The 26,637-nt window shown below is 35.5% G+C and overlaps 1 protein-coding gene across 3 annotated transcripts in view; it reads right to left on the bottom strand.

The window, feature by feature from the left end:
- BRAF (B-Raf proto-oncogene, serine/threonine kinase) overlaps window positions 1–26,637 on the bottom strand; it is a 151,520-nt gene that overhangs the window by 13,395 nt on the left and 111,488 nt on the right. For all 3 annotated transcript variants that reach the window (XM_051963535.1, XM_051963533.1, XM_051963534.1), the window contains 5 exons: window positions 25,829–25,913; window positions 21,774–21,950; window positions 14,013–14,059; window positions 13,103–13,221; window positions 3,896–4,027 (listed from right to left, as the gene is read on the bottom strand). In XM_051963535.1, coding sequence (XP_051819495.1) covers window positions 3,896–4,027; window positions 13,103–13,221; window positions 14,013–14,059; window positions 21,774–21,950; window positions 25,829–25,913 — 560 coding nt within the window. The remainder of the gene's footprint in view (window positions 1–3,895; window positions 4,028–13,102; window positions 13,222–14,012; window positions 14,060–21,773; window positions 21,951–25,828; window positions 25,914–26,637) is intronic.

Here is a 26,637-nt window from a genome sequence, read left to right as displayed (position 1 = left end):
CTTTTTATGGTCAGGTGTTTTTGTTGTTGTTATTTACCCATTTATCCTGCCTACTTCTTGATTCTGGATATGTTAATACTGGGCTCTACCCACTTCTGGGAGAAATGTTTGGCCTGAACTTTGGTCCTTTTATGTCCTTCTACAGCTTTCACAGCTCAATCCAGGGGCCTTTAAGTATTTAATGTTCTCCAAATGTGTGAGAGGGGGAGGCCTGTTCACTGCCTTCCTTGTCTTATAAATTCCTTAATCAGGTTTGGGCCTTTTGTTTTTATGTGTGACGGACAGCTTACTGCAAGGCTCTGCAGAGTTCTGGATGAGTGAACTGACTCCCCTGGGTACGGGATACCCGGCCCAGATGTTCCACTGTGCATTGATGTCTCGGCTTCAAAGCTAGAGCCAAGCTACTGATGCTCGGGGGACAGGCCTGCACAATGACATTCCTAGAACTTGCTCCGCAAGGGCCCTCTGCTCCGGATCTAGGGGACTCAGAACTGGGGAGTGGGTGGCCTGAGCTGCCAGAGAGCTCTCATTCTGGGGTGCTAGTTCAGGGGTTGACCAGGATCTTTTTCTGCCCCGGTGCGGTCTTGGCCCTCCTCTACATCTGAAGCGCGGGAATACTCTGTGCCTGTCCTCAGTGTCTATAAACTTCTTTCTTTCTCATTTCTCTCTTCTTAAGTTGGAACAATGATTCGCTGACCTTTTCTTGGCTTTTCTGATCCAGAGTTGGTCTAGTATATTTCCTACATTGTTGTGGAGAAGAGATAGTGAGGAAGTAAGACTCAACTGCTTCCTCTTCCTCCACTATCTTGACTCAAATCTCAGGAAAAGAAGGAAGTAAACAAGCCTTTATTAAGCACTGACTATGTGCCAGGCACTGAGCTAAGGCTTCACAAAGATCATCTCATTTGAGCTTCACAACAACCCTGTGCGGCAGATGTCATGATCTCCACTCTGCAATGAAGGAAACCGAGGCAGACAGAGGTAAATTGACTTGCTCGGGGTCATGCGGCTGGCACTGAACTCTGGACCACCTGACTTTGGCTGAGTTGCTTCGCGGCCCTGGGAGAAGCAGCTCCCTAAAAAGAACTGCTCCAAGATCTCCCTAAAATATGTGAGGATAGAGAGAGAAAAGGGGAGAGAGAGCTGGGTTTAAAGCCCATGGGCACAATGAATTGCACACAGTGGCCACCTGAATACAGACATATGAGAAAGGGGAGAGGTCAATGTAATAGGGACAGCAGAAGTTTTCAAGGGGGTTTAGGAGCGCATAACTGTGGAGTTGTCAAATGAATTCTTTGAAACAAAAACCTCAGGGTTAGAATACCTGGTAGGTATCATTCACCAAGCTAATCTTTATCTCTTAAGTAATCATCTGGTTAAAAAGATACTTTACCACCAAAAGTAAAAACCAGAGAATAAGTCTTTTATATGGCAGCTGCAGATTTCCTTGCAGGAAATCACTTTCCAAGTGGATGGGATATTTTAGCATCTGTGACATTTTCTTTTGGAATAGAAATTTTAAAGCTAATTAAGAAGAGGGGAGTATAGAAAAAAAGAGATAAAACAATGAGAGGGGCATATATTCAGTGTATCTGGATTGTAAATAAAATATACTGTCATGTCATGTCCCATTCTAATAGACTGCAGTACTACTTAAGAGAAAATGAGAAGAGGGCATGTGCATACAATAAAGGAAGAGAAAACCCCTAACACAGGCTTGGAAGGGATGAGATTCAGGAAAATATGAAACCTGTTTTAGAAAAGATGGTTTCCTTTTTATAATTAATGGAGAAACTATAACTTGGATGTGGGGAAAGAAAACAAAATGAATGCTGACTTCCCTTGGGGAGACCCATTTGCGATCTTGCCAGGAGGAAGAGGGCTAGTCCTAAGAGCAAGAGAAGAATGACCAATTAGAATGGGGCTATAAAGGCTCATTATGACTTTCCCCTTACAGAATTTAAGGTGGGCAGTAAGGCAGAGATGTCTTCTCTCATTCCCATCTATTAATCTCAGCTTCAAATGAAAAAATGGACTCCGGGTTGAAGCTTAATAGCCCTTCATAGTAAATTTCATATGCTCATGGGGATAAAATTTTTTTCCAAATTCCAAAAATAGTGTGAGAACACCACTTACAGCAAGATTACTCAGAAATGACTGCTTTCCACACTATAGTCCTCCTCAAGTGATAACTGGATTTTATTTTAAAGGGCTTGAGCCCATGAGTCTGCTAATTTTCATTATGAACATGAATCAATAAACTTTACATTGGAAGTCCCAGCAATTTCTCCAGATATGCAACAGGAAGATGAAAAGAGAATGTGGCATAGGGTACACCTAAGGATGAATACCAGGAACTTTGTTACTGAGCCTCTCTTTTTATTTAAATTCACAGCTAACAAAATGACATCATGCTTACAATGGCCTAAATCTGTATTAAATATGCAATAAATGTCAATTCATTCTTTTTTTTTTTTTTGGGGGGGGGTATACCTCACTTAAAACATTAAGTCAGTATCCATGTCATCTAAATTAAAATCCAAAATCAAGATAGGTGTCTAAGAGCTTTGAATATAGTAAAATAGGCTAACAGTAAAATTAACACTGCATTAAACTAGGCAGGAATAAACCCGTTGTAAAATTTAAATTACTGACTGAAAATGCTCATCAAACTAACTGCTGATTCAGTAAGAAACTTAATGGGAAGCAAATCAATAAATACAGGAGTGAAAACTCAATAATAATACATTTCTGTCATATATGGCACAGGGGTTATACTTCACAGTTTCTCAGATATTACAAATTAAAACACTGAGAAACAGAAACACGAACAGTTTAAAAAAGACAACCAACATCATATATGACTTAAATAGCTACCATTAAAATGCCTTGACAGATATTTATATAATAAGCTATAATAAGAAAACTCAATGAACAAGTCTAGGATGTTAGATGAACACAAACTTAAAAGGTCAAAACACATGCTTTTCTATTCTGAGTATAAGATGAAGGTGAGGGATTATTCCCCTGTGGTAGGCTTATGTATCTAATGATTTTTCTTTGTAATTAAATAGGTAAGGGAAAATTGCTGAAATCTTAAATTATGGTGCTGTACTGAATGTAAGGCAGTTTTTTATTAATGTTAATTTATTTTTTCTGAAATATCCTATAAGTTTAATTCTATTTCAAGCTCCTGAAAAACAGATATATTAACAAATTAGTTTGAACTTTTTTAAGGGGGGGGTGGGAAGGGAAAAATTAGGATAAGATGATGATAAACAGGAGAGGGAGGAGTAAAAAGACAGAAATTGTGGTATATAGGGAAATCTGGCATTTGCCTATTTCTAATTGGGGAAGAATGATATTTTTTTTTCTATATTCTCAACTTTTTTTTTCTGTTCTCAACTTCTAAAGATGGGGAAAAAAAAGTCTAAGAAAAAGCATCAAGTCATTCAAGAAAATTGTGCTTTAAGGAATTACTACATAACAATCAAAATTTATTCATTTTATATAAGATATGCAACAGAGGGAAAGGTATTAAAACCTAGATGGAAGAGTAAACAGAACTGATTTTATTTTTAACATCTCAAAGGACATGAGATCTCAAGAATGTCAAATGTATTTTTGGATTCTGTCTGACTTTAGTATTTCACTAGGGCAATAATAGGTGATTTTGAATATCAATTTAAATAAATCAATTATTTGTTAATTTATCCAGTATTTCAATTCTGTTCAATGAAAGATAATGAGCAGTGATACTAATGCTCAGACTCCACATAACCTCCCAAAACAGAAAAAGTACTAGATCATTTCATGTAGAAACTTTTCAATACATAATCTATGTGAATCTTTATATAAACAGTAAGACAATCCCCAAATTATACCAACTATTTACCTGGTCCCTGTTGTTGATGTTTGAGTAAGGTAACTGTCCTGTCATCAACTCATACAGAACAATCCCAAATGCATATACATCTGATTGAAAGCTATATGGGTTTTTATCTTGCATTCTAATGACCTCTGGTGCCTGTTAAAACATAAAGAGAAAAAAAAAAGTTTATTCTTCACTTTACTGTCTCTTTCTTATAAGCAAGATTAGTATTTGAACTCCATTATATAAAAATCCATATCGCAAAACTATTCAAATTCCTTATAATAATCTCTTAGTGTCCTAAGCAATGAGAAAAATGAGTTGGAAAAGAAGAAAGAGAATTAAGAAATACTGAGAAGGGCTGCTCAAAACTTGACTCAGAGTTTAGTGGCTTATATTCACAATATGGCAAATTTACATTTTATATTTGGGAAATTATATAACTCTTCCCCCAATCTTAAACTGCTTCCAAAACCAAAACCTTTCTTTTAAAAATCCCTCTTGTCCTGGTAACACTGTCCTACTATGACTCCTACAACACTACACTCTCCAAAGAATCAAAATTCTATGTGATCTAATAGAGAGCAATGGAGAGACATAAGAGCCTATAGGCTTCAATCAGTGCTGGTTTATGACTTGTGTACAATACTCACCCAAGTGAGGAGCTAGAAAGGCACTGAAATCACTAAATTTAATACATAATTGATCAAAGGTTCCTTCTACAAAATTGTCAACATGCAGTATAATTCAACCTTTGCTTGAAGAACTCCTACTTCCAAGGTAATCAATTTCACTTTGGCAAAGTTTTAATTATTAGGAAAGTTTTCCTTGTATCAAACCTGATTCTGGCTTTCTGTTACTTTGCTTCATTGTTCCTAATTTCGTCCTTTAGGATCAACTAAAATAAGGGTAATCCCTCTTCCACAAAGCACTCCTTTAAATTAAGGATTCTTTACCTTATTATGCTTGTGCATGGACCTGTCTCCTCTGCAGTCTGGTAAAGCCTACAGATCTTTACAGAACAAGCTTTTAAATGCATACAATCATAATTTGTAAAAAATATTTTTTTATTGTAGTAAGTTTATTTTTTAATACATATTATTTTATAAATTGTGTTGGGAGAGAAAAATCAGAGCAAAAGTGAAAAACCATGGGAGAAGTATAAAAACAGAAAAAAGAGGTGAACACAGCATGGGGTGATTTATATTCAGTCTTCTTAGTTCTTTTTCTAGATGCAGATGGCATTTTCTGTCCAAAGCCTTTTGGGATTTCTTTGGATCACTGAACCATTGAGAGAATTAAGTCTTTCATACTTGATCATCGCCCATTCTTGCTGTTACTGTATTCAATGTATTTCTGGTTCTGCTTGTTTCACTTGGCATCAGTTTTTGTAAAACTTTCCAGGTCTTTCTAAAGTCAGCTTGTTCATCATTTTTTATAGAACAATAAATAATATTCCATTACCTGCATAAACCACAACTTCTTCATCCATTCTCCAATTGATGGGCATCCATTCTATTTCCAGTTTCTGGCCACTACAAACAGGGCTGCCACAAACATTTTGGCACATACAGGTCCCTTTCCCTTCTTTAATATCTCTGGGATATAAGCTCAATAGAAACACTGCTGGATCAAAGGGTATGCACAGTTTGATAGCTCTTTAAGCATAGTTGCAAATTGCTCTCCAGAATGATTGGATCTGTTCACAATTCCACTAACAATGCATCAGTGTCCCAGTTTTCCCACATCCCCTCCAACATTTATCATTATTTGTTCCTGTCAAAAGATGATAACTACTGAAATAGTTCTAAAAACATTTTAAATTTCACTCCAGGTTTTGGATCTCTACTTTAAACCCTTGAAGATGATTGTTATGTTTCCCAAGTCATCTCTTCTCCAGGTTATACACTGCCATTTGCGTCATCCCTAGAATACAGTGAGCAATGTTTTGGATGTGGTCTAAGCAGGGACCTTCCCTCAGAGATGATGCTTGTGCCAGGGTAGCTTAAGGGTTCATTTCACTTCTCTGCTTATCATCACACTGCTCAGTCACTAGCCATGAAAACCAAGGTCTTTCCAACAGAGACAATACTGTAGCTATGCCTCACCTTGTATTTGTAAAATCCATCTATCTATATTATTGCTCAGCCTTTTATGTCTCCATTTCTTCCATAAAAATAACATAAGAATCTATTAAATATTTTGCTGAAGTCTAAGTATGTTATATGTCTTCAATATTTCCCTGAATTATTGCTCTATTTTTCTATCAAAAAATGAAATAAGGGTTGATTTGGCATGATCTATTCTTGATGAAGTCGTATTGACTATTAGTGATCACTTCTTCCATTTCTAAGTGCATTTTTTTTTTTTTCATAAAACGCGTTAGCAATTTGCCTGGAATCTAGTGAAGCTCTTTGACCTATGATTTGTAGAGTACCCTCTTCCCTTTTTTGAAAATCAGAATATCTGCCCTTTCCTTAATCTTGTACCAACTCGATTTCCTAAGATCTTCCAAAAACAGCACTGCAAATGGCTCTGTGATCCTATCAGCCAATTAAAAAAAGTTATTCTCTTAGGATGTAGCTCATCTAGAACTTCTCAATGGAAGCAGCTGAGGATTCTCTTACTTCCTCAGTTTATCTTTGTTTATACCTCTCTATTTGCACTCTATCCTTCCTAATTCAAAGACTTTTCTTCTTGGATAAGGAGACAAGCAAAATCGGATTTGAATAGTTCAGGTCATCCACCCTGCCGGCAGTCATTTCCCTTTTCTCATTCTCCTTGGGTTGTAGATAGCTACTAAGAATTTTTTTGTTTACATTTGTATTCATTACTCGCTTTATCTCATCATAAATTACCTCTCTTAGAAAAGAATGCAAGTTCCTCAAGACAGGGCTTGCTTCATTTTTGCCTATACATTCCCAGCACACAGTAAGGACTTAATGTTTGCTGACTGACTGCTTAGAACTCAACAGTGCTACAGTAACTGCATAAACATCTTTCTTATTACTTATGGTCTAATGATTTTAAAGTAAATACCTGATCAAGTGCTGCATCCTTTCTTTCATGCTTTATTTAGTTCTAATTACAAGGGCTTGGTGAAGATGCTTTTAATGGCTAATTTTGAAGCTATTCAAGTGACAATGAAAAGCTGTATAGACTCTGTAGCAGCCAGGGTAAAGAGATTTGCAAAAAGGCACAGTGGCAAAGTAGGATAGACTGATTTGGGAGAGGCTGTAGTTAAAGGAATACTAGATTTTCCATTTGGATTTTTTCAAATGGAAGTTTAAAGAAATAGTCATATGTATACACACATTGGAAATGACATGTATTTTGACATATTTGGCATGTATTGGACTGCCTGTCAGGTAGGGGAGGGGATGGGGGGGAAGAAGAGGAAAATTTGTGGCAGGGAGTTATGCAGGGATCAATGCTGGAAAAATTACCCATGCATATGCTTTGTGAATAAAATGCTTTAATTTAAAAAAAAAAGAAATATTCATGTTGTGACTTAAAAGAAATGTGAAAGGCTAGGGGAAAGAGAAGAAAATATACCTGCTTTGTTTTTGCATATTCATTTATCCATTCACCCATTTTTATTATATATAATGTATATATATAGTATATATATGTATGTACACAAAATTATATGCATGTATGCATATATATTATTTCCCCCAGAAGGTCAGAAAGTATTATAAAATATAAAACAACAGCTCTTAAAACTGTATGAATAGTTTAAAACACGTATGGTGTGGATTGCCTTGGATTACAAGGTATCTTTGCTATTTCAGGTTTTCTAAGGAACAGAAAGAAAGTAGGTATCAGTCACTCAATTCAGGAAGTTTTTGGTCAGGGAAGTAACTAGACTATGAAAATATACCTTTTATTTTCTCAGAGATCTAGGTCTTATTTCACTACTCACTGGCTTTGTGAGTTACTGAGAAATGAAGAAATGGCCAAAGGTGATGACACAGATGGTGAAAATAAAGAGAAATGAATAATTGCATATGCTATTAATTTATGCTCTTGTAGCTAGGGAGACCTATTGACCTTTTAAGCAAGAGGTAAAAAAAAAGAGAAAAATCCCTTTTTTGCTGAACAGTATTTCTTTTTATTAATCAAGATCCATGCATAGAACAACATAATCCAATGTAGTTCTGATTCAACGGCAAGAAGAATATTCAATAACTAACTGTGACATAAATGCATATTTTTTCTTTTTTAAAAGAAATATTTATTTTTTTAGCCAATTTTTCTTTTTAAATTTTGAGTTCCAAAATCTCTCTCCTCTTACCTCTACTCCATCCACTGAAAAGGCAATCATTTTGTTTAGCAATTTGTCTCAAGTTTCATGAAGCTCTTTGCCCTGATTTGCAATTATATCAATTATACATGTGAAATCACACAAAACACATTTTCATATTTGGCATATTACAAAGAAGCAAGAAAACAATTTTAAAAGTGAGAAAGTTATACTTCAATTTTCACTTTCAATTATATTTTATCATTTCTCTCTGAAGTAGAAAGCATTTTCCCATCATGAATGCGCTAGAACTGTCTTGGAACTGTCATGGTTTTGAGAACAGCTACGTCTTTCACAGTTGATCATTTCATGTAGGTCTCACATGTATTTCTGAAACTCCTCTGCTAGTCATTTATTATAGCAGAATACTACTTCATCACAATCATGCACAACTTGTTCAGCCAAATGGATGAAATAAGCATTTCCTCAATTTCCAATTCTTTGTCAAAAAGAGCTACTATAAATAATTTATTTTACATTGGTCCTATGCCTTTTATCTCTTTGAGTTACAGATCTGACATTGGCATTATTCAGTAAAAGATATGCAGTTTGACAGCCCTTTGGGCCTAATTCCAAATCGTTTTGCAGAATGATTGGACCTGCTCATAACTGTACCAAGAGGGCTTTAATGCCTCTATTTTTCTCCATCCCCTCCAGGATTTTTCATTTCTGATAGGTTTGAGGTGGCATCTCAGAGTTTTAAAGTATATTTCTCTAATCAATAGTTTTTTAGAGCAACTTTGATTTTTTTTTTTCTGAACACTGCCTATTCATATCCTTTTTTTTTTTTTTTTTTTTTTTTTTTTTTTTTTAAAACCCAACTGGGGAATGGCTCTTATTTTTATACATTTGACTTAGTTCTCTGGAGAAATTTGCTGTAAAATTTTTTTATATTACTTCACTGTATTTTATCAACATGTAGTTTCCCTAAGTATCTTTTTGAATTAAGTCTATTTTTGATTTTGCTTTGTCTGAGATTGTGAGTGCTATCCCTGTTTTTTTTTTTTTTTTTTTTTTTTAACTTCAGTTGAAGCATATTGGATTCTGTACTTTTTTTTTTAAAACTCTGTGTATGTGTCTTTCTGTTTTAACTGTGTTTTTTGTAAACAACATATTATTGGATTCTAAGTTCTAATCCATTTTGCTATCTGCTTCTACTTTATGGATGAGCTCATCCCATTCATTTTCAGTTATGATCACTAATTGTGTATTTTTCTCCATCACATTTTCTATTTATTTTTTCTCTCTCTTTTTATCTTATCCCTCCTCAAAAATCAGTTTTGCTTCTGACCACTGCTCTCCTTGATCTACCTTTCCTTTTATCATTCCTTCTCCTTTTCTATTATTCACTTCTCCTTCTGTTAACCCATTAGGTAAGATAGATTTCTATACACAATTGTTTGTATGTATAGATGTTTCTATACATGTATGCACACACAAAGAGACATACACACATTCTTCGTACTTTGAGCCAATTCTGATGCCAATTCTCCCCCTTATTTTTCCCTTCTACAGTAAATTAAAAAAAAAAAAGATGCTTCTTTGAATTCCTCTTTTATATTCAAAAAATTTCCCCATTCTCTTTTCCTTCCCCCTTTTCCCAAGGCATTCCTTTTTCTTACTCCATTTTCTTTGGAGATCACTCCAACAACTGACTCACACCCATGCTCTCTGTCCATGTAGATTCCTAATTGCCCTAATAACAATAAAAATTATTAGAAATTAAAAGTATAATTTTTACACGTAGGAATTTAAACAATTTAGCCTTCATTAATCTCTTAGAACTCTTTTTAAAAAAATGTTTACCGTTTAATGCTTCTTTTGAGTCTTGTGTTTCAATGTCACATTTTCTATTAGTTTTGGTCTTTTCATCAGAAATGCTTGAAAGTCCTCTATTTTATTAAATATCCTTTCCTCCCTCCCCCATCGAAAATGTTTCTCCTCTGGTTCTAAATTTTGTGTGATGCTGACTATGGCTCCATGATGTCTGAATGGTTTTTTCCTGGCTTCTTACAATATTTTCTCCTTGACCTGGGAACTCTGAAATTTGGCTAATTCCTAGGACTTTTATTTTTAGAATTTCTTTCACAAAGTGGCTGGTGGATTCTTTTTTATTTTATTCTCTAGATCTCAGATCTAAGATACCTGGGGTAGCTTTCTTTTATAAATTCTTGAAATATGATGTCTAGGTTTTTTCTTGGATTATAGCTTTCAGGTAATCCAAAAATCTTTAAAATTATCCTGCTTTATTCTATTTTCTATGTTAGTTGTTTTTCTGATGAATTAGTTCACATTTTCTTATCTTTTTCATTTTTTTGACTCTGTTTCTTGAGGCTTTGTGGAATCACTAGCTTCCACTTGCCCAATTTTAATTTAAAAAATTATTTTCTTTGGTGAGATTTTGTACCTCTTTATATATGGCTACTTTTTAAGGAATTCTTTCCTTTAGTGAATTTTTATGCCTCTTTTACCATTAGGCCAATTCTAGTTCTTAAGATGTTTTCTTCAGTATTTTTCAATGCCTCTTTTATTTACCAATAAATTCCCCCCCCCCCCCAATAAATTTCCTGCATCATTCTCATTTCTTTTTTTATTTTTTTCTTCTACTCTTAGCTCTTCCAGAAATTCTTGCTGCCCTTTGGTCGAATAAGCAGTTTTCTTTGAGGCTTTACTTGTAGCAATTCTCTGTTAGTTTCTTCTAAGTTTATATCTTGGTCTTCCCTGTCACCTTAGCAATTTTTTATGGTTAAGTTCTTTTTAGTTGTTGTCATTATTTGTTCATTTTTTCAAGTAATTTCTTGGCTTTGAACTTTATATTAAAACTGACCTTTCCTACCCTGGAGGTAGGGAGACCCTGTCCCAAGCTTCAGGCTTTTTGTGTTGCTGTTTTTCAGAGGTAGCTCTGGTTTCCGGTACGTACTTCCAAGGTTTTGTTATCCAGAGAGGAGTAGTTATTGCTCTGGTTTTTCTCCAGGAAAGGTCTCTGCATTTTTGCAACCACAAAAGCTAGAGCTTTTCTTGGCCACGGAACCATACCAGGTCTCCTGTTCTTCTGCTGCCACAAGTGCTAATACTTTTCTTTGTCCTGGAACTGCACCCAGGCCCTTTTCCCTTTTGGGCAATCAAAAAACTCCCCTTTCTGCCCTGGAACTGCAACTAAGAACATCTCTGAGCCAAGAGCTCCTGAAACTGCTGCTGTTACCACTGTTACAGACACATTCAAGACCTGCTATAGGTGTTGCCCCTACATGCACTCCACACTGGCCTCTACTCTGTTGTCATAGACTTCTGTCACCCTCCTAAGTATTTTCAGGCTGGAAAAATGTCTCACACCTTGACCTTTTGTTGGTTCTACCACTTCAAAATTTGATTTGAGGCATTACTTTAAAATTGTTTGAAGGAAAATATTGAGAGAGTTCAGCCAGGTTGTAGTTTCTAATTCTGAACTTTTCAGTACTTGCTGATCATTAATTTTAGTTTTTTGATGGAAAGAATGGTAGATCAGATTAAGAACTCTGCCCTAAATGAAATAAAAATTGTTTTACTTGATAAGAAAATCCTAAGGAAAGTTGGCTAACCTAGAGGTTGGAGAAAGAAAATTATAACAGAGTATCTCATCTGAAATGAAGTATCCTGTGAGAGAAGTTGGAATAAAGAAATGCTGAATTTTAAGAGAAAGAATAATTCCATTCTGAGTATGATTTGAATCTCTATTGTAGCAGGAAAGGGCCTTTCATTGGAACTAATTTCATATATTAACAAGAAAAAATATATAAGGACATTTTAATTCAAGCAATTTTTTTCCTCCAGAGGAAGAAATGTAATTTCCTTATTATAATTTTTAAAATTTTCTTATAAGATCAAAGTTGAGGAATACAAAAATCTGTAGTATCCTAATTCTGGCCAAAATCCCTTTCTAGATTGTGACTGCTTTAGAATATTTAATACTGAAAGCTGTGTCAACAGAATAGTTCTAGGTATAAAAAGTTTACTATTAGATCTCTCTTTGATGATAAACCAAACTCTCATAATGTACCAAGTGTAACATGGCACTCATTTATTTTTGAGACAATCAGGGATTAAGTGACTTGCTTAGGGTCACATAACTAGTTAAATGGCAAATATCTGAGGCTGAATTTGAATTCAGGTCCTCCAAATTCTAGAGCCAGTGCTCAATCTACTTTCACTACCTAGCTGCCCAAAAGCAAAAGAATGACAATGAAAAGTAATGAGACCTTTTTCTACACACTGAGACTGAACCTTTCAGTGAGTGCCTCGGAGAGAGCTCTCTAATACTCTAAGTTAGGGATGACTTGGTAATATTAACAGATACAAGTGCTGACTTTACTATGCCCAATCCTCTAACAAAAAAATATGCAAAATAAACAAATAAACAAAGCCAAAAAACCCCCAAAACTTTTTATGGTAGATATATGATAATTTTAATTAATGATTTGCCATTGTATACCTATTTTTCTTTCCTGTCAAAGATCTCATTTTAGATATATGTGCTAATATTTGAACTAACATATTAAAAATGTATTTCTCATCTGAGATCCAGCTAACAATTGATGAATTTTTCTCTTATCTTTTACAAAATGTGTCAAGAGTAAAACTTAAAATACCTGATTGAGCCTGTGATCTCATCAGTATAGCTACTCCTACAATTATGCAGATTTCGATCTATCCATTCATACCAAACCACAACCCTAATGTAAATTGGACTATATTGTCATACAAATTAATCACAACAGGGCAGCAACTCATAACTGTCTGCTTAGATCTACCATTATTCTCTTCATTACCCTCTGTGTCATCATTGAAAACTATAAAAACAATACTTTTTAATAAGGCAATGACATTCTCAACGAGCAAAAGAGTAATATTTTATAATTTTATAATGAAGAAACAATCTTGATTCTTACCATCCACAAGATGGATCCAGATAACTGTTCAAACTGATGGGAACCACTCCATCGTGACTTTACTGTAGCCAGACCAAAATCTCCTATTTTTACTGTGAGGTCTTCATGAAGAAATATATCTAAGGTGTAGTAAGTAAAAGAAGAACAACATCTAAATTTTTAACAGCAAAAACATCACAAGAAGTTAGAGATGGAAGGAGTCTAACTTCTATAACTCTGTGAACACACTGGTGTAGTTTTTAAACAAGCATCACTTCTTATGACTTTCCTTGTTAGCCCGTTTGCTTTAAAAATCATGAATCCTTTTTAAAACTACACAACTCACTTCCTAACTTTTATATTTTCAACATTAGGAATGAACTTTGAGTGGGTGAGAAGCCTTTCTCATTTTCTTTCTGGAAGACCTATAACCAGCTGAGAACAGCTACCAAATTTAGCAGGATGAAAACTTGGATCACTTTGGTCAGAAATATCTGCTCCTCAGGAAGCATCTCGGAGCAACACAAGTAGTTAAGGCCACATACTCACAAGGGTTAGTGCCAAGGGAAGATAGAGTAAATATCTTTGCTTCCTTTTAAAAAACTTCATATATTATGTAATTTTATAACTGCAGGCTATCACTGAGCAGGCAAATAAGAACCTTAAAAGTCCTATAAACTTTTACTTATCTTCATGTAATTTGCTGGCAAAACAAAAATAAAAAGCTGCTATTAGAGAACTTTGGCAGATGCTACCTTTAGGCTTAGTCATTACAAAAACCAAAATTTGGCAATGTTCCTCAAAGTCAAAGTCATGAATAATTTCCAATCAATACCTTTCACATTAGTATTATGGAATTTAACTTGCAAACTTTAACACAACAGGAGTAAGTTCTGTGATAGAAAAGGTAGTCACATTTCTGAAAGGATACTATTACTCTTGAGGTCTCTGTGGATGATGGACTTGGCATGTAAATAACTGTGAGGGAGAAAACAACAAACCAAAATTATTTTAGCTTGAGAAGCATGATTAAAATCACTAACTTCAAAATTTGAAGTTTACATTCAGATCATGAAAACAACAATAAATGATTATAAATGCAAAGTTACACTGATGAAAATTATATGATGAAAATAAAATTTTAGATTAGAGAACACTGCACTTTTATAGTAGAACCAACCTCATATGGTTTTCTATAAAATTAAACTCTTGTCATACATGAATCCTCCAATCCAGTCACTTAAGTCTACTCCTTGCTTACTGAATATATGTTGTTATTATTTTTTCTTCTTTACTATTTAGTCCCTATTCTAAGAATGTTCTTCTTGGTCTCTTTCTCTACCTAACTAAATAACCCATTCTTAAAAAATCTCTCAAATTGGCTTCTTGGTTAAGACTTTCCATGACCACACCAGTTGGGAGGGATCTTTTTTTTTTTTTTAAATTCCTAATAAGCTTATGTTAAATCATTTATTTTTTACTTATAACCAATGGCAAAGGACAATAAGTTATCTTTTCAGCATATTTATTTTGTTTCCTTAATTAGATTACAAGTTTCAAAAGGGATAGCACTGAATGTTCTCACATAACTTCTATAATTGTAAGGATCAGATTTCACATACAAATAGTCACAGTATCTATTTTAAAGTCAAATGATAGAATGTAGGTTTTAATGCTATCCAATAATCCAATTTCAGCTTTGCAGAAAAGAAGTTTAATCCCTAACTTTAATTGGAAGAAGTGCTCCAGATTGGAAAAAGTTGGCATAAGAGCCAAAAAGGTCTGGATTTCAGTCTGTGATCCTGGGGCAAAACACTTAAACTCTAGGGTCTTGGGCAACTCTTTAAGTCTTTTTAAACAGGTGATGTGCACTGGAGGTAGAGGGAATTTCTTCATTTGGAGGGCCTAGAGAACCAGTGAAATCACACAAACACATCCCCATACCCCTTAACCCTTTCTATATATTACAATATTCTTCAGTAGACATTGTTTCAAGAATAGAAAGCTTACAATTCAACATTTAACTACTTCTCAGTCAAACATATTAGGATTCTAAACTGAGAGATGTGTCTTAATTTTTTGTATACTGTTTAAAAGAAAATGTAACTGTATCATGTTAACAATAAGAAACTCCAGCATTTTAAGGTTTGCAAAGTTTTACATATATTATCTCATCTGATCTGCACCACAATCTTATGAGGAAGATGCTATAAATGTTCATGTTTCAGAAGAGGAAACTGATGCTAAGAGGTAAAAAACATTTACTCTGTGCCTGGCATGGCATCCAGCACTTTCATTTGACCCTCACAACAACGTGGGAGGGAGATGTTATCATCTCCATTTTACAGTTAAAGAAACCAAGGCAGATGGCAGTTCACTGCCTGCCCAGTGATTGGTCAGGACCACACAGCTAAGCAAGTGTCTGAGGCCATACCTCCATCCAGGCCTTCCTGACTCCAAGACCAGGTTCTTTTCTCTCAAAACCAATAGACTCTGCTTGGCAGATTAGTCTTGGTGTTGCCTTGGATACTAAGAAGTGACTTACCAAGACAGCACAGCCGGATGTATCAAAGATGCAGAATCTCACCCCAAGTTTTCTAAGGATGAGGCTCACTTTCTATCCACTCTGACTCCCAGCTACTGTATATCACTATTTGTTTATGCATATTATCAATAGAAGGACACAAAGCTCATAATTCCAGTCAAAATCCTAGTAGTCATTCCTCAAATAGACATTTTAAGTTCAGTGGGAAATGAGAAGGGAGAGGTGAGGAAGAAACTTCAGGTGCTGATTGTGGCTAAGGATTATATAATCTTTCTCAGTATCTTTCTCAGCCCCTAATCTAATGCTGTTTATATAGTACAATGACTTAAGAATCACTGAATACATAAAACTTGGCTATAACAAATAAAAGCACTTGGTAGAGTGCCAGGAAGCTTTTGGAATCCAAGGTAGAACACTAATTTTTAGTTCCACCCTATAGTGTCTTCTTAGCTGGTTCCAAAGCTGCAGCATTGTAACCAGATTTCATTATCTCATTCCAAAAAAATGATGTTTCTATTTTAAGCCCTTTATTTAGTCACTAGTCATGTTGGGAACTAGGATAGGAAGTATGCCTATATCTAATATCTGGTAATAACTCAAAATGCCTACAAATTCATGTCACTTGTGTTGAGGATGATCATGTTATATACCAACACTAAACATGAATTGTGAGTCTAGCCCTTGGGGACCTGTTCACTAGGTATTTATATATCCAAATGCTGGAACCCATTTCTCTTATTCTTTGGTGCTTAGGAGTAAACTGACATAGTCATCTTAATGGTTATCAAAAGGTATAACACATCTTTATCATATGACTGCTAAATACCTACACTCTCTTCTCATAACCTTTATGATTCAGAATTGCCAGATACCTAGATGAAAATTCAGACCCTCAATATTCCCTGCTCCCTTCTCCTTCATTTGCCTCAGCCTTACTCCTCCTGAGTCCCTATTCTGATCTTCCATGTTGTTATCAACAAATTTCTATTGAAGTTCTCTATTTCTCTGTTCCTCTTCTTTCATTCATAGAAGCCTGACTTCCCTTATTCTGCTACTTTCAGTATTTCTTTCAAACCTCCTGACACAGGCTAAAGGAACAACAGGCATACTCTTTGGTCCCCAGTGTTCTCTCCATACCTAAAGTAGTTTCCTCAGCTGCTCTCTCTCAGCAATGTCTCTTCCACAGAGATTTGTTCCATCCATGTATATGAACCCCATCCAGGTCCTAGTTATAGTCATCTACTGGCCCCCAAGCCATGCTCCCTGTTTTCTTTTCCATACAAAAAACAATTCAACATTTTATTTTCTCTAATTACATGTAAAAATAATTTTGATATTCTTTTTATCAAATTTTCAATTTCAATCCCCTCCCCAACATTGAGAAGGCAAGCAATTTGACATAGGTTATACATGTGTTGTCATGCAAAACTATTTCCACATAAGTCATGGTGTGAAAGAAAACACAAATCAAGAAAAAAGTCAAGAAAAATAAAGAATCTTCTATTAGTATTCAGGTTCTACAAGTTCTTTCTCTGGAGGAACACAGCACCTTTCATCCTAAATCCTTCAGAACTTTCTTGGATCACACTGTATTATTGAGAATGGCAAATTATTCACAATATTCACAATTTACATCATACTATACTATATCACTGTTAAGTGTGAACAATGTTTTCCTGTTTCTGCTCATTTCACTTTGCATCAGTTCATGTAAGTCTTTCCAGGGTATGTTTTTGTTTTTGTTTTTTTCCTGAGAGCATCCTGCTTTTCATATCTTATAGCACATGATGCAACAACTTGTTCTGTCATTTCCCAAGTGATGGACACCCCCTCAATTTACAATTCTTTGTCACCACTAAAAAAGGGGCTACATATATATATATTTTTAACATATAGATCCTTTTCTCTGGTTTTTTTTTTTTTTTTTTTATCTCTTTGATTTTCCCTATTTTCTCAAAGAGTTGGGCATTTGGTTTGTAATCCTTTTCTTTGCAAGTTTTGTTCCCATCTGGAGATTTCAATACATACATTTGATATCCATCGAACAACTGGGCTTCTTAATTTATTAGCTTTTTCAACTCCTATGATCCTCTACTTCACAGGTTCCTTTTTTCTCTCTTTGGTCACACACAGGAATACCACTAAGGGATCTATTTCCATTACCCAGGACTATGAAATTCCTCTCTTGGATCACAAATATCCATCCTTTTGTCCTCCACTGGCTTTATTCCAGCTAATCCTATGCTTTACCTTCACAGATAGTCTCCCATGATGCTACTACCCCTTCTAGTAGCCCTGAACTGCCCTCAGCGTCCTCCCTTCTAACTCTACCCTCCAAAATTGTCCACCACTGAGCCAACCAATGTTGTACTTCATAACTGATCCTTGAATTGCTCCTTTGTTCTACTGTCACTCATGTATCACTAGATTCAAACACTAGGTTATTATCCCCACCACCTGTCTTCTTGACTCTTCTTATATGCTGTTAAATGCCACCAGAAAAAGTCACAAAATGACTTCAATTTAACTGGATATCACTGCTGCACAGTAATCTTTTTGTTATTCTCAGATTCATGTCCTAAAGAGCTCCTTTCAATAGCTATTCCAAAATTTGTTCTTACTCCTCAAGCTTCCTTCACAATCCCTTATTCCTGCCCTTCTCAGAAGAGGTCCTTTTCTCTAGCTTTACTAAGAAAAGGACATGTTAGTTGTAAGCTCTCTCAAGATCTACCTTGAATTCTCTCAATAGCACTCCACATACTCTCCTTCTTGGATCTAGTATTTAAAGATAGCTCTTTTTGCCAATTCCATTTGACATCAATGCCTGAGCATCTCTGGTAGTTTATCCCTTCAATCATTCCTGCTCCAATTTTCAATCTCTTTTTATTTACTAGTTCTTTCCTTGCTATGTATGAACATGGCCAAATCTCTCTCCAAAAGTTTTCACTTGATCTTGACATCTCCCTCAAGCTATTGTGCTATATTTTCCCTCCTTTTAATAGCAAACTCCTAGAAAGAGCTCATTGCCTCCACATCCTAACCTCCTTCACCCCTTTGAAATTTGACTTCTATACTGTCATTTGATTGAGCTCCATATCCTTATCTCCTTCACCCCTTTGAAATTTGACTTCTATACTGTCATTTGATTGTAACTGTTCTCTCTTGCAATTTGCTAAATCTTTTCTGAGTCCCCATTTGTCTCCCCTCTCTGCAGCTTTTACCCCTGCCAACAGCTATTTCTTCCTAAACTTTCAATGATGTTGCTTTCTCTTACTTGAATGTGGGTGGGATTACTCTACTTGTGTTCTCCATTTTCTCAAAATGGTCACCTGTTCCGTCAGGCCTTAGTTCTGTTAAGTGAGTAACTTATTTATAAATCTAAATCAAGAACAAACCTGGCAAACTTAAAAGTCATTTTTACTTGCTTTCTGAGATTTATGTTTGGCTGACAAACAGCATTGGAATACGTGACAGAAGACATTTATGTTCCTTGTTTCACCTTTTGGTGAGTTCCTTACTCCTTTCCATCCCAGCTTTAATACTCCTTTTTTTTTTAGGGTCAAATCTTCATCTCTGAATTGGCTTCTATCATTATAGTCTAATGTTTATTTTATAAGCCCTCACTGACAGGTACAAGTCAGAGTGGCTTTGAATCTCTATAGTTACAAAGCTTTAACATTTGTTATTCATTTGAAGGCAAGGAGACTTCTTAAATATCCTCCTGAGTCTATATCCCATTCTCTCTATACTTTAGGTCAACTCTGACTTTCCACATACAAAAAAAGAGAAAAAGAGGTTCATATGTGAAAAGATCATTATATATTATATACACATTTTTTAACAGTATTAAATGAAATCAAAGCTAGCCTATCTGTGGGCTTCTTCTGAATTTCTACAATTTTCCTCTATGCATTTAAAAAATGCTTCAAAGATCCTCTTATAATTCTTGCTTTTATCAATGCTATTGGCAGTTTTTCTCTTATCTCTCTTTTCTTTACCCAAAATAATAACATTTTTGTAACAAATAAACCAGATTAAGAAAAACAAATCTATATATATTTTTATGGCCCAAAATATATGTTTAATTCTATTCTTTGAAACCACAACTCCTGGCAAGAGATATATATGGCAAGATTCCTTATGAGTACTCTGAAGCTGTGATCACTCATAGTAGAGATCAGAATTCTTTATGAAGAATGAGATTTTAATAAACTGGGAGGAAGACAGAAAGTCTTCCAAGGCAGAAGGGGTTTTAAGAGGAGGGAAGGGAATAATGGTACATGCAAACTAATATTATATAGAGGTGAAGGTTAATGAAAAAGGGAATAAACAAATAAGGAACAGTTCAACTAGGATTATTTGGGAATAATATGGAGTAAGATTGAAAAGATAGGTTAGAAAGTGAAGTTGGAAAAGGGGATGCTAGATCAGGAGATCAGGGAGGAATGAAAGGACTACAAATGAAGAGGACAAATAATTTTCAGCAAAAGTAAGGCAGAAGGTTAGGAGTAGAGAGGTGTATTTCAGAATTAAAGATCATGGAAAAGTCACATAGAGATGTTAATAAGATTTAAATCTCAGGGCCATGGATTTCTGAGATAAAGATGAAGGTCATGGAAGTTGAAGGGGTTGGTGATGTGTTGCGGGAACATTATTGTGTAGACTGAAGTTCCTGAGTATGAGGGTAAGAATTGTAAAAGAGAAGTTGAATGGAAGAATCAACTTAAAAGACAAACAGATTTGAGAAACAAAATTCTGGTGCAGATAATAAAACACATATTAGACCTTATCTTTTTTAATAGCAGGTCCTGAATGACAAAAAAAATCTAGTAGAGGTGACAGGGACATAATGCAAAGAAATAGCTCTGGTGACTAATGTCTTACCATATAACTAGACCTAGTATAATGAAGGTGTTATGCTGAAAACATAAAATCCTACCTTAGCAAAAGTCAAGACAAGTTATCTCACACTTAAATCTCATTAAAAAGAAGCTTAAGTAAATTCTTTATAATTTGTAATTCACAAATACCATTGTATAGCTAATATATTTTAAGCCAACTGGAAATTGTCTACACTGAAGTGTCAGTTCAGTAAAAGATAGTCCATGAGGATTCAGTGGTGATTAACCCATATCCAAGTCAGACCTTGATGAGACTAGTATAAATATATCATTAATTCTAATTTAAAAACATACTGGTATACTTTTCCAATCACCTATCTGTAGCTTCTAAGGTATTATAATTTGTTGTACTTAAATTAAAGCTTCTTATTTAAGCTCTTGGTTTTAAAATTTCCATTTAACTCAACTCTTTGATTTTAAATTACCACTCTTTGTTTAAATTAAAAATTATAAATAATCTTTCAAGATTATGCTTCCTATTTTATTCTCCCAATAGTTTCTTAAAAGTATCCTTTCCAATTAGCTGCTAAGTACAAAATAAAAATTATAAGAAAAGAAGAAATATCCATTGATTGATACATATCAATGGATATTTATGTGAAAAATAAGAAATCAAAATGACAAAGTTTGACTCTGGAGCAGAATGGAAAAAATGTACTTCCCTCTCTTCATTGTGAAGGTAGGGGACTACAGGCATGAATGTTGTATGTAATATCAGACACAGCTGATATGTTGGTTGATTTTGCTCAACTTTTTTCTTTTTCCCCTTTTAAAATCTTTGTTAAGGTTAAGACATTCCTGGAAAAAATACTATGTAAGAGCCAAAGTTTGGCATCAATAAAAATAAAGAAAAACTTATTTGAAAGAATAACATTATCAAAACAATTTAGAATACTTAAGAATTTTAAGTATTGTATACTTTCAAAGAAACCTGATCTTATTTTTTTGAATTCTTAGCTTTAGAGTTAAAAACATTGCTTATTAAATATAATCCACAGCTATGTTTTCAGTAACAGTTTGAATTCTGTCACTGTAAGAGATTATAAAAATTAAGATAAATATTATAGGGAACTATTGTTAATATTTTAGAGCATATGAGATAAAATATTATAATACATGGACTCAACAACTCAAAGTGCTGGTCAAATCACTGGGCTAAAAGAATGCTTTTAGCCCAAATATGTAAAGTGTGTTTAAAATATTCTTTCCAAGTTAACTCAAAGAGTTTTAACAAAGAAATACTTACTCCATGCCTTGTGCTGTTTGCCGTGCAATATCTATTAGCTTGATCATCTCAAATTTGGTCTCAATGATATGTAGATGGTGATATAAACTGGAGCCTTCACACCACTGTGTAACAATGGCTAACTGTGGTTTTGTTGAATAGCCCATAAAGAGTAGGATATTCACATGTCGTGTTTTCCTGCAAAAAAAATTTTTTAAAATTCAATTCAATGAATATTTACTGAACCTCTACTATATGTCAGGCTCTTTGCTAGTACTACCAAGAAAAAAATGAAATAGTTCTTGATCCTCAAAGAACTTACATTCATCAAGGGGCGAAGTAAAGGACAGGCATAAGGGGAAAACAATAGAGAAAGAAAGAAATACAAAACATACAAAGCAAATATAAAATAATGGTTCTGAGGCAAAAAGCACTAATAGCTGTGGATATGAAGGAAGACCAATGCTTTACAACTCCAACCTGAACTTTTGGGGTATAAACAACATCAGAAGACTTTTTTTTTTTAGCTAGTTCAAGAAACCGTTACACCTTTGCTTCTTTTTGCGGGGCTTAGCACTCCTTGCTTTTCCTGATTAAACACTTTCAACAGCAGCATCCTTTTCTAGGTGGTACTGAGGACACAAAGGCAATGTTAGAAGGTTCTTGTCTTCATGAATGTGACATTCTATTGTAAGGGAGATGGTAAGATGAGGATACAGCATACAGCAGTGAGAAGTGTAACCACAGCAAAGGCAAAGAAAAGATCCAAAATCTCTGCTAATAGGGGAGGAAGGAGAAAGTATTTACAAAACTGAAGGTAATAAAGGACAGCTTCAAAAAAAGCCATGCCCTGAAGATGAGGATGCTGAAGGCTGTGTGGGGGAAGAAATTTCCCCCAAGCTCGAGGACAGCTCTGGTAAATGCAGGAAGGCAGATGCCGAGCTCTCAGACATGACGGATCATCCAGTCTGGCTAGAAGAATAGGAGCTCATGAGCTCCAGGGTCCGGGAGTTCCTGCCCTTCAGACCCTACCAAGTTAAATGACTTGCTCAAGGTCATCTACATGGTAAGAGGAGAAGATTCAAACCTAGATTTGTAGACTCAGAAACCTATCCTCTTCCCCTAGGTTTCAGACAGTAGGCTAAGTTTACATTTTATTCTAACAATGAGAGCAAACATTTACATGGCAATTTAAGATTTGCAAAGTCCTTTACAAATATCTCATTTGATTCTCTCCACAACCCTGACAAGAGTTTCTTTGTACCTCCATTTTATGAGAGAAGGACATGGGGGCAAAGCTCAGGGCCTTTTCCAAGGCCAGCTGTATTCACTCTCAATCTGGTTCCAGGCTCAGTGCTCCACACACGCACTGCCCAGCAACCTGGGAAAGCTGAAGTCCCTCTATGCCTCCCTGTCATCACATCCCTTTCCCTTACTCTAGGAACTCACTCCTTGGATAGCTTCTCCATCTCTCCAATTTTCAAGTTCTCTGTCTACAATGGGTTATTTCAAACACCTACAAACATGCTTAGATCAATCATGTCTATAAACAACCTTAACTTATCCATATTGTTCCTCAATCTACTGTCTTCTATCTCGTTCATTTTTTCACAATCAAATTCCTAGAAAACATTATTTATTCTTGATTTGACTTTTTAAAAGTTTTCATAATCCAGGCCCTTCCCCATCTAGGGACACTATTTTTAAAAAATTTTATTTAATAATAACTTTATATTGACAGAATCCATGCCAGGGTAATTTTTTTTAAAGCATTATCCCTTGCACTCGTTTCTGTTCCAATTTTTCCCCTCCCTCCCTCCACCCCCTCCCCTAGATGGCAAGCAGTCCTATATATGTTAGATATGTTGCAGTATATCCTAGATACAGTATATGTTTGCAGAACAGAACAGTTCTCTTGTTGCACAGGGAGAATTGGATTCAGAAGGTAAAAATAACCCGGGAAGAAAAACAAAAATGCAAATAGTTCACATTCGTTTCCCAGTGTTCTTTCTTTGGGTATAGCTGCTTCTGTCCATCATTTATCAATTGAAACTCAGTTAGATCTTCTTTTTGTCAAAGAAATCCACTTCCATCAGAATACATCCTCATACAATATCGTTGTTGAGGTATATAATAATCTCCTGGTTCTGCTCATTTCACTCAGCATCAGTCCATGTAGGTCTCTCCAAGCCTCTCTGTATTCATCCTGCTGGTCATTTCTTAATAATAATATTCCATAACATTCATATACCGCAATTTACCCAGCCATTCTCCAATTGATGGGCATCCATTCAGTTTCCAGTTTCTAGCCACTACAAACAGGGCTTCCACAAACATTTTGGCACATACAGGTCCCTTTCCCTTCTTTAGTATCTCTTTGGGATATAAGCCCAGTAGTAGCACTGCTGGATCAAAGGGTATGCACAATTTGATAATTTTTTGGGCATAATTCCAGATTGCTCTCCAGAATGGTTGGATTCATTCACAACTCCACCAACAATGCATCATAGGGACACTATTTTCCTTGCAGCTCCTCAAAAAAAACATTCTACCTCTTAGTTATGAATTTGCACTGGTTGTCCTCCACACCTGGACTGCTGCCCTTCTTGTCTTCTGTCAAGACTCTGCTCAAATCCATCTTCTATATAAAGGCTCTTCCTAGGTCTCTCAGGTGCTGGACTGCCTCTCTGGTGATAGCTTCTCCTCTGTACATGTTTGGTTTTTTACCTCACTCCATAAATATTGTTTCTTCATTAGGATGTAAGCTTCTTTAGGGCAATGACCATTGCATTTCTTTACTCAAACTTCTCTCACACCTGAGACTTGCAGATCTGACAACAGTATCAACTTGCTCAAGAGCTTTAACTATTTAATATTGCCTCTAGGATAAAACACAAACACCTCTGGTACTTAAAGGTTTTTTACAATCTTGCTCCAATCCGTTTTTTTCATGCTATTCAAACATGACTTTGTCTCATACATTCTATATTCTGGTCAAACTGGTCTGTCTGCTGTTGCTTTCCACCTTCTAAGACCTCAGCACTATACTATAAACTGGAATGATCTTTCCTTTATCATCTCCACTTCTTGAGTCCCTAACTCCCTTTATGGCTTGATTCAAATGACCCTGATTTCAATAGGTCTTTCCTAATTCCCCAAGTTGTTAGTTTTCCCCTGCTCCCACTGTAGTTTCTGGGTAATTTTTTCCAGTACCTGGTGATTACTTCTCTGTGTGCATGTTGCAGCCCTGTGGTAAATTGTTAGTTCCTTGAGAACAACTGTAGCATTCTCAGTATATTTAAGTCTGATGCTTGGCATACACTAGACATTTGATAAGTACTTTTAAAAGTAAAATGAAATGAAGTGAAAAAAATGAAGTGAAGTGAATTTGCATAGTCAGACCTGGCTTCAAAAAGATTATTTTGGTGTTGAAGAATGGACTTCAGAATGGAAAGACTGGTGGCAAGGTGAACAATGAAGGAAGACAGAGGAGAGTGAGAGACACCTGGACAAGAATGAAGAATTACCTGAATGGAAACAGGGATGAATATGAGGTGCTATGGAGCAGACTTGACAAGACCAACGAAAATGGAATATAGGAGGGGCAAAGGAGTCTTGAGTGTTTGCATGTCAGTGACTGGGAGGATGGTGCCGTCTTCAAGAGAACTAGTTAAAGGTGGAAGAAGTATCAGTAGGATTAGAGGAAGTAGGGGAGAAGAAGGATGCATTGAATTGGGGACACCCTGCATCTGAGATGCCTGTAGAACATCCAGCCAGGTGCAAACATCCAGAAAACAGATGGAGAGCTCTGGAAGACTGGGGTGCAGAAGAGAACTTATTAGGATTGAACATACAGAATTGGGAGGGCTCATTTATGTCAAAATGAGAAGTGAATCTTAAGCGAATGGATAAGAACCAAAGAAGAAAGTACATAGAGAAAAAAGATGAAGGCTTAGTAGAGAGGGGACTCCTATGCTTAGGGAGGAGGGAGGAAAAACTGCAAAGCCAATAAATAATAGGAAACACATCATGGCAAGCATCTTAATTCCCTGGAAAATAATTTACATAATGCTCACCTGAGCACTCCTACTTCATTTTTGAAGGCCTGTAACTGCTGAGGTGTGGGTGCTGTCACATTCAACATTTTCACAGCTACATCACCTAGAAATAATTGTCATCCCAAGAGAAAAGTATTTTTAAAAAGAGAAGAATGGTTGGAAATATTCATCAGTCACCATAGACCTGCTAAAATCCACATCATTAGGAAATGCGGTTGTAAATTACACCTTCCTTTTGTTCCGTTGGTTGTTTTTTAGGAAATAATCGAGGTTAAAGTGACTTGCCCAGGGTCACACAGCTAGGAAGCATCTGAGAACAGATTTAAACTTGAGTCCTTCTGACTCCAGGGCCAGTGCCCTATCCACTGTGTCCACTGTGCCACCCAGCTGCTCTGCACCCTAATAGCTTAAATTTTCTTATTTTCTGGGGGAGGTGGGGAGGGGAGAGAAACCCAACCAATGAGAGATATGCATGCCAGATAATTTTAAATTGTTTAAGTTATTGGGAATTCAGTTTTGTCAGTTACATTCTAAGCAATTTTCAAGAGTGGTTAACTTCTACAGATAAAAAGAAATGCAGTTAACATTGGATTATGCTGAAGCAAAAAATTTCAGATTTATATCCATGTTGCCTGAAAAACAAGGAAACTGAAACCAACTTTTTAGCAGTGCAATTTTTAAGGCTTTTGCAATTTATGGATTACTTTACGTTCAAATAACAATCTATCTCATCTGTTACTTTTATATAAATTTTTACCTAGGAAATTGATTTTACCTAGGAAAGGAATCATTGATACAGATTTAGATGTTCAATTCTGGTTTTTAAT

This window comes from Antechinus flavipes, chromosome 5 (genome assembly GCF_016432865.1).
Source record: "Antechinus flavipes isolate AdamAnt ecotype Samford, QLD, Australia chromosome 5, AdamAnt_v2, whole genome shotgun sequence".
Classification (NCBI taxonomy): Eukaryota; Metazoa; Chordata; class Mammalia; order Dasyuromorphia; family Dasyuridae; genus Antechinus; species Antechinus flavipes.
Note: the sequence above shows the minus strand (reverse complement) of the source record. Positions and strands in the feature narration are given on the sequence as shown.